The sequence below is a fragment of the Terrapene carolina genome, unplaced genomic scaffold (assembly GCF_002925995.2).
Source record: "Terrapene carolina triunguis isolate 2854851 unplaced genomic scaffold, T_m_triunguis-2.0 Scaffold58, whole genome shotgun sequence".
Classification (NCBI taxonomy): domain Eukaryota; kingdom Metazoa; phylum Chordata; order Testudines; family Emydidae; genus Terrapene; species Terrapene triunguis.
Window position 1 is genome coordinate 77,385,298 of NW_020664409.1, and position 13,048 is coordinate 77,398,345.

Here is a 13,048-nt window from a genome sequence, read left to right on the forward strand (position 1 = left end):
AAATCGATTTTGGTGCTACTCCGCTCGTCGGGGTGGAGTACAGAAATCGATTTTAAGCGCCCTTTAATTCGAAGTAACTGGCTCCGTTGTGTGGACGGGTTAAGGATTAATTCGGATTAACGCAGCTAAATCCGAATTAAAGTCGTAGTGTAGACCAGGCCTTAGTGGCCAGTCAGTCCTCTGCTGACATGACTCTTGCACCGTGCCCCAATTTTTGTTTGTTTTCTTTCTTTGTGTCTGGGGATTAGATCCTCTCCTTTAACTATTATTCCTACCCTCCCCTTTGCCAGTCTACACTTCTTCCTCTCCTCCTTTTGCCTCTTTTCTCCCTTTCAGAACCCTCCCACCCCAGGCATTTCTAGTACTAGACATTAGCAGCAGCTTTGGGGCTAAATTCACCCACTGTGCCTCAGAGGGTGCTAACATCAAGGGAAAGCAGGCAGTGTTCTGCTGGAGAAAGATACCTTTCATCAATAATGTGAGATATGGAGGAACCCAGCAGCAGAGGCTCCATGAGCGATGTGCTGAATTAGCACATCCACAAGTCACTCTTGACATCCCCTTTGTTTTCCTTTGGGGCATCAGTGACCACCTCTAAGCCCCTCTCCCCCAGCAGGTGACTGGTATCTTGTGCCACTGCAACTCCCTTCAGGTAAACTTTCCTCTACTGGGGGCCCTGTGACCTGAGTTATGTGAATAGAATCCAGTATGACCTAGGGCTTAAAATACCACTTGTATCTAAGTCTTAGAAACGCTGCTGCTAAAGACAATAGATGCTGGTAGCACTTCGAGCATATAATGCTAGTAACTGCTATCAGTATTTGACATTAAATGTGGTTAGTGCTGTTAGTATAGTGCTGCATGCTGCCCTTGGAGGTAATGAGAGGAAGGATGATCTGATAGTTAGGGCACTAGCCTGGATTTGGAAGAGACAGGTTCAGTTCCCTGTTCCACACAGACTTCCTGTGTGACTTCAGGCCAGTCACTGAGTCTCAGTAATCTATGTATAAAATGGAATAATAGCGCTTCCCTATCTCACAGCAGTGTTGTGAGGATGAATACATTGAAAATTGGTGGGGGGGCTCAGATACCACATTGATGGAAGCCATATGTGGCCTTTAGATACATACATACAATGTTAGATCAGGGTCACACACCCAAGGTGTGCAATCCCATAGCCTATAAAGCATCTATTCTGGCATCTTAAATGCGAACTTGTTACCCCAAGCGCCAATCATTAATTGTACATATGCACTGGCGCAAAATTAAAATTAGGCTTGGCCTATTGAATTATTTTTGCATGTCAGTAAATGCATGAAGTTACTCTTCATGGTAATTGAGCTTCATATTAATACTCCAAGAAGCTCAAACTCCTTGTGGTGCTATTGTTTCAGGCTTTCTGGCTGTAGAACCAAGAAGACAAATCCAGTGGCTGTTTCCTTGGGGGAAAAAAGTTGTATTGAATTCACTAAGGTCTGAGCTAGGTTTGACTATAATAACATACTGAGTTCCTTAGCTTTTAAATCCTGTCCTTAAAAAAGAACATTTCATAAAGCTGTTACAAGAAAATATATGTTTGTGGTAGATATATGGGTATGGCAGTTTGACAATGAGAAGTCATAGATCCATCACTAGAGAGTGCCAAAATAAACTGTGCTCTCTGAAGTGGCACTGTATATGTCAGCATCTAGTATACCCAGATCAGCTGCTGAATACAATTAATGCAGATGCTCTGTAATGAGTTTTACTCCTTACAAAAAGGGAGACTTTGACTACTGTTAGCTTAGTTGACTAACTTTTCATGGAAGATATGCAGCATAAGGAAGAGAAATTCATGACAAAGGGCCAGATTTTCAGAAGTTAAGTGTCCAGTTACATACCTAATTGCTCTCACAAACCAGATAATTTAGTACACAAATGTACTTAATTAGTCATTTTCATGCTAAGTTACCTAAATTGTGCATGGAGTCACCATAGGGGCTAAATTTTACCTTTTGATTTGCACACAAAGCTCACACTGAATTCAATAATAGCCAGGCACTCACATCCAAAGGCACAATTTGGGATAATTTAAGTTAAATTTGGCATACATCTTGCACACCTAACTTTCTGAAAATCTGGCCCACAGTGTTTTTCTTACTATTGTGACAAGAGCAGATACCAAACTGTTCATGGACCATTAGTGGTCTGTAGAGAGCTGTCTGGTCTTATGTTCCTGGCTCTCTTCCTTGCTTCCAGATGCTTTTTTCAGGTTTCCAGGCACATCATTGTCAGAGACCTTGGGAAGCTTGTGAAAGTAGCTGTGGTAGGAGCCAACCTCACTTTTTCTACTAGGGAACTCCGCTACATAAAACAGGGAGTAGAGGAAATAGAATTAACTCTCAAAGACTGAAGCTACCTGTGAGCCTAGAGCTGCCTGCCAGCAGGAGAAAAATATCCTAGGAAGGAGAGATGGGAATGGAGCAACTGGACAATATGTTGAGGGGAGAAGGCAACCAAGCAACAGAGAGAGAAAAGAGAACAAGTGATAGAGAAGCATGTGCAGGGAAAGATGGGTGGAAAATAAGTGAAAACCAAAAGTAAATAATGTGATAATTTATATATGCTATATACATACAATTGCATAAATAGTATTCTAGTATTACTTCCTCATGTAAGCAATTGCTCCATTTGCCACAAGGATGTTATGTGATAGCAAGTGGAAAAGGAGAGAGTTGGCACAATGGTGATGGGGGGGTGGGAGAGGAATCTGTGAGATGATTTCTCTGTGAAAATGCTTGAGAGCACTGTGTTACAGAAACCTGCCATTTAAGGGGTGAAAGGATTACTTAGTTAAGTGACACCTTGTTTCAGCTGAGCTAAACAATGCGCCCTGATCAGTCTCAGGCTCAAAGATCCCAGTTGTAGAAAGTTCGCCTGAAAAAAGACAGTGGCACCAGCCACTTGCAACCTCTACAAGGGACCAATTTGGCATAATTGTGAGAGCAACCCAGAAAGTGGGTGAGGATATAGGAGGGGGTGGCCCGGGTGGGAAGGCTATGGTACTCATCACATCCCCCAGGCAGTTTCCATTGGCAGAGTTGCTATGTGAGCCTTGAGTATACTTTTCAGCGGCTCCATCCTGACAAAACCCTCCCTGGGGGAGGGCAGTAGTATTACTTCCAATTCTCCCTTGGCAGTGAATGCTTCTCCTGGTGCAGAGGATTGCAGTTTGTGCCTGCAGGCGTGAGTAAAGCCCTGTGGCTTGATAATTTATATTGACTGTCATGGAGTCCCATCATGCAAATAGAATAAGTGGTGGAAAGATGCCCAGAATGCTCTTTGCTCTGCTGTGATACCTCAGAACTGAAAAGGAGCCAGATACAAAGAGTGGAGGAGGGACTGCTACATTGAGCAGGGAGTATTTCTACCAAATTAAAATGATGTTATGAAAATGCATTAGACAGTTTAATATTTTGCATGTTAAGCCATTAAATTGCATGATGTATTTTCAAAAAAGCCTGTGGATTTGTGGAACTAGTCCCCAGTGTTGCAGCATCACAAGAGAAAGCCTTCTGGGAGGAAAGATTTGCTCCAGAATGTTCCACAGCAGCATTTCAAAGTAAAAGAAGAAGCTGGGGAGCAGGACATGTGCCCTGTTAGCCTGGCAGATCTTTTATCAAGCTTGGAGGAACAATAGCATTGCTTTATATTCAGCCTCTAGTGCATTGTCTGCACCATAGAACACATTATTTCCTACATATGTTAATTATGCACTAGTCATTTTTAAAAGTTGGGAGATTTCATTTTCCTTCTAGCTTTGAATGTTTATGATTTACAGTAGAAGAGCAAAAATCAAAATACATTCTTGGGATATACATTTTAGACCCCAGCACTTGTTTGTGCTTATGCTGGCAATATAGAATACTTTATAACCAAAGCTAATGACAACAGATCTTACAGCATTTCTGTGTTGTAACAATCGCCACTGGGCAGACAGCTGCCAAACATCTTGCAATTAAGCTGATGCTTGTTGGCTTTCATATTCTTTTTTTTTTTTTCAGAACCAATGCCCGGAGGCAGAGGAGTTGGTCTTTAGCCATTTTGTGATCTGTAATGACACACAGGAGACATTGCGGTTTGGCCAGGTGGATACTGACGAAAATGTTTTGCTGGCTAGTCTCCACAGTCACCAGTACAGCTGGCGCTCTCACAAGTCCCCACAGGTATGTCAGAAACAGCATTACAAATGCAGCAATTGTTAAAGTTGGCTGGAGTTTTTATTCACTGATTCTATGTTTTTATTCATGTGCTCAGCTATCTTTAGCTTTCCAATTCCATCAGGAGCCACATGCTGAAGCCACATCAGACATAAGAGATAAATAAAGGGATGAGGAAATCCAGAAGTGTTTATACGTGATTCAGATTTGGAACTGGACATGCACACACCCTTCCCAAAGAAAAATCATGTTCATAAAAATTCAAGCTTCTGAACCAAAGCAAAAAAATTAATTTGCCAGGTTCTTAAAATTGATTTTCTCAGTGCATAGTTTTTTGGGATCTGTTCTTCATGTGGTATTCACACAACTCTTACAGAGGAAGCCATATACCATTAAAAGCCTATTTCCACCCTGTTTGTCAATCTGTACTTATGGAGCCAAACATCTTGGCTCGGATTTTTAAAGAAACCAAAGAGAAATTCAGTGGAAACTGGGTGCCTAATTCCCTTGGGCACCTTGAAAATTCCAATCTTGATGTGTAAGATGGGGTAATGTTTAGGGGGGCAATTATAATGGATGTGGCTGAGATCTATAAATCAAATTCAGAGGTGATAAGATTTAGGTTGATTAGGAAGCAGATATAAGTGGCAAACTGACTGTAACTTGTGCTGAAGTGGCAGTCAGTGGGTGTGCAAAACAAGCATACCTTACATTGACATGGTAACTTGGGTGGACCAAACTCAGCCCTAGAATACGTTGTTGCAGATGCCTCTCCAATCAGCAGAATGCGACCACTTATTTCAAGGCTGAATTAAGCTTCAAAGATGTTGGAGATTGTGTAGGCATACATTAAAGTGGGGGAGGGGGCTGTTGTGCCAATAAAGGGATATCTTGGGCCCAGCAAGGGATAAGATAAGATAATAGTAGGGCTTTTCTACCTGGTCTGTTAATGTGCAGCAAGCCGGGATATAAATCTAGTGCTCTAGCCTGCCATGCACTAAGTGGCCATGCGAACCCTGCACTACAAATTCTGTTTAGTTTTTCTAATTGGCCATTAAAATCAACCAGACAAAACACATTTTGATTATTTCAATTATGAACATTTCCTCCCATTTCTAGAATCTTTCAGATCATTGGCATGCCAATCTATGACATTATCAGGAACCTTGAAGACCCCTTATTGCAGTTCTTTTAACCTGAACAATCCAGTTTGTACTAGTCTTTCTGTCTTTAACTTGTGCTTATTTTTATAAACAATTTTATATAACGAGCAGAGCAGCACCTTTGTTATCTTCGACAACTTGCAATATAGGACTATGTACAAGAGGACCTACTTTGTCTCTCATCCTCCTATTAGCTTACAATTTCCTTCTTTCAACTCCTGTAGCAGAGGCCAGAGGTTTGGTTTGGTTTATTTATGTTGAGGGGTGAATGGTAAATACCAAGAGAAAGGGGGGACATTGTGAAAAATTGTTTTCCTAGCTGGTGCCCATACGCAAATCCTTTTTGGGTTCACAGAATGATGTTTGGTAAGTAATGGTAACATTAAAGCCCCAATCCTTCATCGGTGAAGACAATGGGAGTTTTGCCATTGACTTCATTGAGAGCAGGAATAGGCACAGAGTGGGGAACTTTCTACTACAGAATGTGGCTGACCACAAAGCCAACACCTTCAAAATTCTGAAGGTCTACACAGTAATAATCAAAATCAGGGCTGTGTTACACTAGGATATGTACAAATACATAGGTTGGCATGGTCCTTTTCCCAAAGAGTTTACAATCGAAGGGTCAAATTCTTCTACCCTCACACTGAGTAGTAGCTAGTTTTGTGGGTAATCCCATAGTTTTCAGTTAGTCTACTTGTGGAGTAAGGTACTACTCAACCTGAGTGCAGATGGCAGAACTGGATCCTAAGAAATTAGATTACTTCAGGATTTAATTAATGTACATTAAATTATTAACCAATAGACACCCAAAATCTGCTGTTTGAGAGGCAACATTCTGTAGAGAAAGCCAGGCAAGGCTTAACATTTATCTTCTGTAGTTCTGCCAGCCACCTTGGGTGAGGCACTGCATTGTGCACCAGCTACATGTGAGGAAGAAAGAGTGCAGAGCTGGCAGAAGGAAAGGGAATGGAAAGAAAAGGCAGGCCTTGAAGAAGAGGGAGAAGGAAGGGCAGGGCAGGGCAAGACAGAGCTAGGGATCTCACTGAGGAGAGCAGGCCTAATGTAAGAACAGGACAGCAATCCCTAGTTCTTTGAGCTAGTGCACACCAGAATGAAAAAGTCAACAATACAAGGGTGGCACCAAATTTTAGAGCCTTTCAGCACTTCCTGGGCTGACACTAGATTGTTATGTTGAAGCTATCCCAACCCGCTGCAATAGTCTCTGGAATGTTATTGTTCTGTTAACATTTTCACTGCCCTTCCCATGACAGCAAGTTTAGGGATTGAAACTGGGAACTGAGGCAGCTTCACTGATGATGCATGGAAGCACAGGTTTTCCATACACTATTCAATTATAAGCTAATTTTCTTCAAAAAATATTCAGAACCTTTGCATCCAAATGTAAATTTAGTTAATGGGTTTAATTTTAGACAGGAATCATTGTAAATGCCATTTGCATTAGAAAGATGGTTCATCTTAATTAACTGTCAACAACATAATATTTAGACATTTTAGGTCACGCAAACCATGTTTATTAAGAATATTGCAGATATCGTCATGTATAAAATGTTTTATTTTTTAAATTGAGATATTAACTCAAGTCTGTTTGTAATGAAAACAGCAACTTGATTAAGGCTTCATGTTGTACCTGTAATGTTGTGGCACTTTCCTAATTGTTCCAGGCTGAACTGGATATTGAACAACCTATTATTTAAAGGTCAGAATAATGCCCAAGCCTGGACAAGCCCTGTGAGTGTCAGATTCATGGAATGCTATATGACTTCATAGTTATGAAACTATTTCATTTCTCATGGTAATTCCTGACTTGCCAAGTTAGTGAATTTTAAGAACTCTGAGAGCAGATTGTAAGATAAATGTGAAATAATCCATACTTTTGGAGTCAGGGACTTCCCTCCAGGCATTAGTTCATACTTGACTTACACTTGGGGATAAAATGAGTTAGGACAAGGTCTTAGATACCACATTCTCTTACTGGGAAAGAAAACCAACTTGCACAACTTTGGCTGGCTCATGTTTCTTGTTACACAGGCACTAAGCAGCAGCGGTTGCCATGAAATACTTTATTTAACCTCTGTAAAAATGTTTTTTTAATATGGCAAGGCAGTTCAGTTAAATGAAAATAAATAGTTTTAAAAGGATTGTATTTCTTTTACATTCATACCAATAAAATTCTCCATTTTTCTTTTGCTAATTAAAACTAGGAAGAAGTATTGTAATTGGCTAGTCAAAATATTGAACAAAAATAAACGAAATAAGTGTATACAACATGTTTAATATAGAGGCATATAGATAAAACATTGCAAGTGTTTTATTTTAGTTCTGAATTAATTTTATTGGATTAAGGATGCTACAGTGGATTATAGTTAAAAGTTATTTAACATTTTAATATAAAAAATGCATTGGTATGGCATTTCAGATTATCAGTTATTGGTGATTACCCTCAAAAGGTTTGGTCTTGATACGTAAGCAGGCTTATCTTAATGTATCTGAACATTCTGAGAAATCCTTCCTTCTCTCCATTTCTTCTTCTAGTCCAACCCCTCTACATTTCAGTCAACCTAACCCTTCTCTTCCTCTGCCCTTCCGTTTACTCTCTGATTCCTACAAGCCTTTCTAACTTGGTTAATATTTCATTGGAAAGTCTTATGTCTGACACTGTTTCTGCTGGGCTCCAGCCAGTCATTTTCTTCAAATTTCATGAGTTCTTGACCTTTCTTGGCTCCAATTCATCCCCAAATGTATTGTCCCTCTCTGACTTTGGGGAAGTCCAGAACTCATAAAAATGGCCATACTGGGTCAGACCAGTCTAGCCCAGTATTCTGTCTTCTGGTAGTGGCCAGTGCCAAATGCTTCACAGAGAATGAACAGAACAGTGCAATTTCGAGTGGTCCATCCCCTCTCATTCATTCCCAGCTTCTGGCAGTTGACGGTTTATGGAACTTGGAGCACGGGGTTGTGTCTCTGACCATAATAGCTATTGATGGACCTATCCTCCATGAACTTAGCTAACTCCTTTTTGAATCCAGTTATACTTTTGATCTTCATGACATTCCATGGCAACAAGTTCCACAGGATGACTGTGTCTTGAGTGAAGAAGTACTTCCTTTTGTTTAACAGAAGTATTGGGAGCATAACCTTCGTGGGTAAGAACCTCACTTCTTCAGATGCAAGTAATGGAAATCTCCAGAGGCAGGTATAAATCAGTATGGAGATAACGAGGTTAGTTCAATCAGGGAGGGTGAGGTGCTCTGCTAGCAGTTGAGGTGTGAACACCAAGGGAGGAGAAACTGCTTCTGTAGTTGGATAGCCATTCACAGTCTTTGTTTAATCCTGATCTGATGGTATCAAATTTGCAAATGAACTGGAGCTCAGCAGTTTCTCTTTGGGAGTCTGGTCCTGAAGTTTTTTTGCTGTAAGATGGCTACCTTTACATCTGCTATTGTGTGGCCAGGGAGGTTGAAGAGTTCTCCTACAGGTTTTTGTATATTGCCATTCCTGATATCTGACTTGTGTCCATTTATCCTCTTGCGTAGTGACTGTCCAGTTTGGCCAATGTACATAGCAGAGGGGCATTGCTGGCACATGATGGTATATATAACAAGGTCTCTTTTTGCCCCAGCACCCCCACGAACATGATACAGTTCTGCGGTGATCTGGAAGCCTACTTTCGCCGCCTCCGACTCAAAGAATACTTTCAAGATAACACTGAACAGCGCACTGATACACAGATACCCTCCCACCAACAACACAGGAAGAAGAACTCCACATGGACTCCTCCTGAGGGTCGAAATGACAGTCTGGACCTGTACATAGAATGCTTCCGCCGACGTGCACAGGCAGAAATTGTGGAAAAACAACACCGCTTGCCTCATAACCTAAGTTGTGCAGAACGCAATGCCATCCACAGCCTCAGAAACCACCCTGACATTATCATCAAAGAGTCTGATAAAGGAGGTGCTGTTGTCATCATGAACAGGTCTGACTACCAGAAGGAGGCTGCCAGACAACTCTCCAATACCAAATTCTACAGGCCACTTTCCTCAGATCCCACTGAGGAATACACTAAGAAACTGCACCATCTACTCAGGACACTCCCTACACTAACACAGGAACAAATCAACATACCCTTAGAGCCCCGACCAGGGTTAGTCTATCTACTACCCAAGATCCACAAACCTGGAAATCCTGGACGCCCCATCATCTCGGGCATTGGCACTCTCACTGAAGGACTGTCTGGATATGTGGACTCCCTACTCAGACCCTACGCCACCAGCACTCCCAGCTATCTCCGTGACACCACAGATTTCCTGAGAAAACTACAATGCATTGGTGACCTCCCAGAAAACACCATCCTAGCCACCATGAATGTAGAGGCTCTCTACACAAACATCCCACACACAGATGGAATACAAGCTGTCAGGAACAGTATCCCTGATGATGACACAGCACAACTTATTGCTGAGCTCTGTGACTTTATCCTCACGCACAATTATTTCAAATTTGGTGACAATATATACCTCCAGACCAGTGGCACCGCTATGGGCACCCGCATGGCCCCACAATATGCCAACATTTTTATGGCTGACCTGGAACAACGCTTCCTCAGCTCTCGTCCACTCACGCCCCTTCTCTACCTACGCTACGTTGATGACATCTTCATCATCTGGACCCATGGGAAGGAGACCCTGGAAGAATTCCACCATGATTTCAACAGCTTCCACCCCACCATCAACCTCAGCCTGGACCAATCTACACGGGAGGTCCACTTCCTAGACACCACCGTACAAATAAGCGATGGCCACATTAACACCACCCTATACCGAAAACCCACCGACCGCTATGCCTACCTTCATGCCTCCAGCTTCCACCCCGGACACACCACACGATCCATCGTCTACAGTCAAGCACTGAGGTACAATTGCATCTGCTCCAACCCCTCAGACAGAGACCAACACCTACAAGATCTTCACCAAGCATTCTCAAAACTACGATACCCACACAAGGAAATAAAGAAACAAATCAACAGAGCCAGACGTATACCCAGAAGCCTCCTGCTACAAGACAGGCCCAAAAAAGAAACCAACAGAACTCCACTGGCCATCACCTACAGTCCTCAGCTTAAACCTCTCCAACGCATCATCAGTGATCTACAACCCATCCTGGACAATGATCTCTCACTTTCACAGACCTTGGGAGGCAGGCCAGTCCTCGCCCACAGACAACCCACCAACCTTAAGCATATTCTCACCAGCAACCACGCACCGCACCATAACAACTCTAACTCAGGAACCAACCCATGCAACAAACCTCGATGCCAACTCTGCCCACATATCTACACCAGCAACACCATCACAGGACCTAACCAGATCAGCTACAACATCACCGGCTCATTCACCTGCACGTCCACCAATGTTATATATACCATCATGTGCCAGCAATGCCCCTCTGCTATGTACATTGGCCAAACTGGACAGTCACTACGCAAGAGGATAAATGGACACAAGTCAGATATCAGGAATGGCAATATACAAAAACCTGTAGGAGAACACTTCAACCTCCCTGGCCACACAATAGCAGATGTAAAGGTAGCCATCTTACAGCAAAAAAACTTCAGGACCAGACTCCAAAGAGAAACTGCTGAGCTCCAGTTCATTTGCAAATTTGATACCATCAGATCAGGATTAAACAAAGACTGTGAATGGCTATCCAACTACAGAAGCAGTTTCTCCTCCCTTGGTGTTCACACCTCAACTGCTAGCAGAGCACCTCACCCTCCCTGATTGAACTAACCTCGTTATCTCCATACTGATTTATACCTGCCTCTGGAGATTTCCATTACTTGCATCTGAAGAAGTGAGGTTCTTACCCACGAAAGCTTATGCTCCCAATACTTCTGTTAGTCTTAAAGGTGCCACAGGACCCTCTGTTGCTTTTTACAGATTCAGACTAACACGGCTACCCCTCTGATTCCTTTTGTTTGTTTTAAACCTGCTGGCTATTAATTTCATTGGGTGACCCTGGTTCTTGTGTTATGTGAAGGGGTAAATAACACTTCCTTATTCACTTTCTCCACACCAGTCATGCTTTTATAGACCTCTATCATGTCCTTCCTAGTCGTCATCTTTTGTAAGCTGAACAGTCCCAGTCTTTTTAATTTCTCCTCATATGGAAGCTTTTCCGTATACCTAATCGTTGTTGCCCTTCTCTGTACTTTTTCCAATTCTAATATATCTTTTTTTCAAGATGGGACGACCAGAACTGCACACCATATTCAAGGTGTGGGCATACCATGAATTTATATAGTGGCATTATGATATTTTCTGTCCTATTTTTGTATCCCTTTCCTAATGGTTTCTAACATTCTGTTAGCTTTTATGACTGCCGCTGCATGCTGAGTGTATGTTTTCAAGGAACTATCCACAATGACTCCAAAATTTCTTCCTTGAGTGGTATCAGCTAATTTAAACCCCATCATTTTGCATGTATAGTTGCAATTACTTTTTCTCATGTGCATTACTTTGCACTTATCAACACTGAATTTCATCTGCCATTTTGTCATCCTATACAAACCCCACACTGGAATGGAAGGGGTTAAAGGACTATACCAGGCCCAGCTAGCTCCACCCCTCCAACCTGGCAGAAAATGCTCCAGCTTGAGACAGGGTGGAAAAGAAAGCAACCCAGTGCAGAAGGGGGTGGCTGGGGAGGAGTGCAGATGTACCCTGAAGGCCAAAAGGGGCTGGAGAAGCCTCCCTGAAGGAACAGGACCGTGTGTGGAGTTCAGCTGGGGTGGCAGTTTGGTTTCCTTTTTCCTTTCTCCTTATCTGGGACCAGAAGCTGAGAGAAGGAAGCGACCAGGGAAGGTAGCTAGGGTTGCCAACTTTCTAGTTGCACATAACCGAACACCTTAGCCCCACCCCTTCCCCAAGGCCCCGCCTCCCGCTCACTACATTCCCCCTCCCTCTGTGGCTCGCTCTCCCCCACCCTCACTCACTTTCACTAGGGTGGAGCAGGGGGTTGGGGTGCGGGAGGGGATGAGGGCTCTTACTGGGGGTGCAGGCTCTGGGGTGGGGCCATAAATTAGGGGTTCAGGGTGCAGGAGGGGGCTCCGGGCTGGGGCAGAGAGTTGGGGTGTGGGAGGGGGTGAGGGCTCCTGCTGAGGGTGCGGACTCTGGGGTGGAGCTCGGGAATGAGGGATTTGGGATGCAGGAGGGGGCTTCAGGCTGGGGGGTGGGGCTGAGGGATTTGGAGTGCGGGAGGGGTCTGTGGGTTGAGGCAGGGGGTTGGCGTGAGGGTGAGGGTTCTGGGCTGGGGGTGCTGGCTCTTGGGTGGGGCCAGGGATGAGAGGTTTGGGGTTCAGGAGGGGTCTCTGGGTTTGGGGGGGGCTCAGGGCTGGGGCAGAGGGTTGGGGCTCGAGGTTGGGGCGCGGACTTACCTCGGGTGGCTCCCGGTCAGCGGTGCAGCAGGGGGGCTCAGGCAGGCTGCCTGCCTGTCCTGGCACCCAGTGGCGTTGGAAAATTTTTAGTAGTGGGGGTGCTGAAAGCCAGCCCCCTTATCCCTGTCTGCCCCCCACCCCCCGAGGCTGGGAGCAGGGCTGTGTCTCCAGGAGGGGGGAACACCGACAGGGGTAAAGGGACCGAGGCCACAGCTAGGGGAGGGTAT

General features: G+C 43.8%; 1 protein-coding gene across 1 annotated transcript in view; it reads left to right on the forward strand.

Moving 5' to 3' along the window:
* Window positions 1–13,048, forward strand: part of VPS13B (vacuolar protein sorting 13 homolog B) — a 953,533-nt gene that overhangs the window by 857,092 nt on the left and 83,393 nt on the right. Inside the window, exon 42 of the mRNA XM_026663381.1 lies at window positions 4,044–4,205. Within this exon, the coding sequence (XP_026519166.1) occupies window positions 4,044–4,205 (162 nt within the window). The remainder of the gene's footprint in view (window positions 1–4,043; window positions 4,206–13,048) is intronic.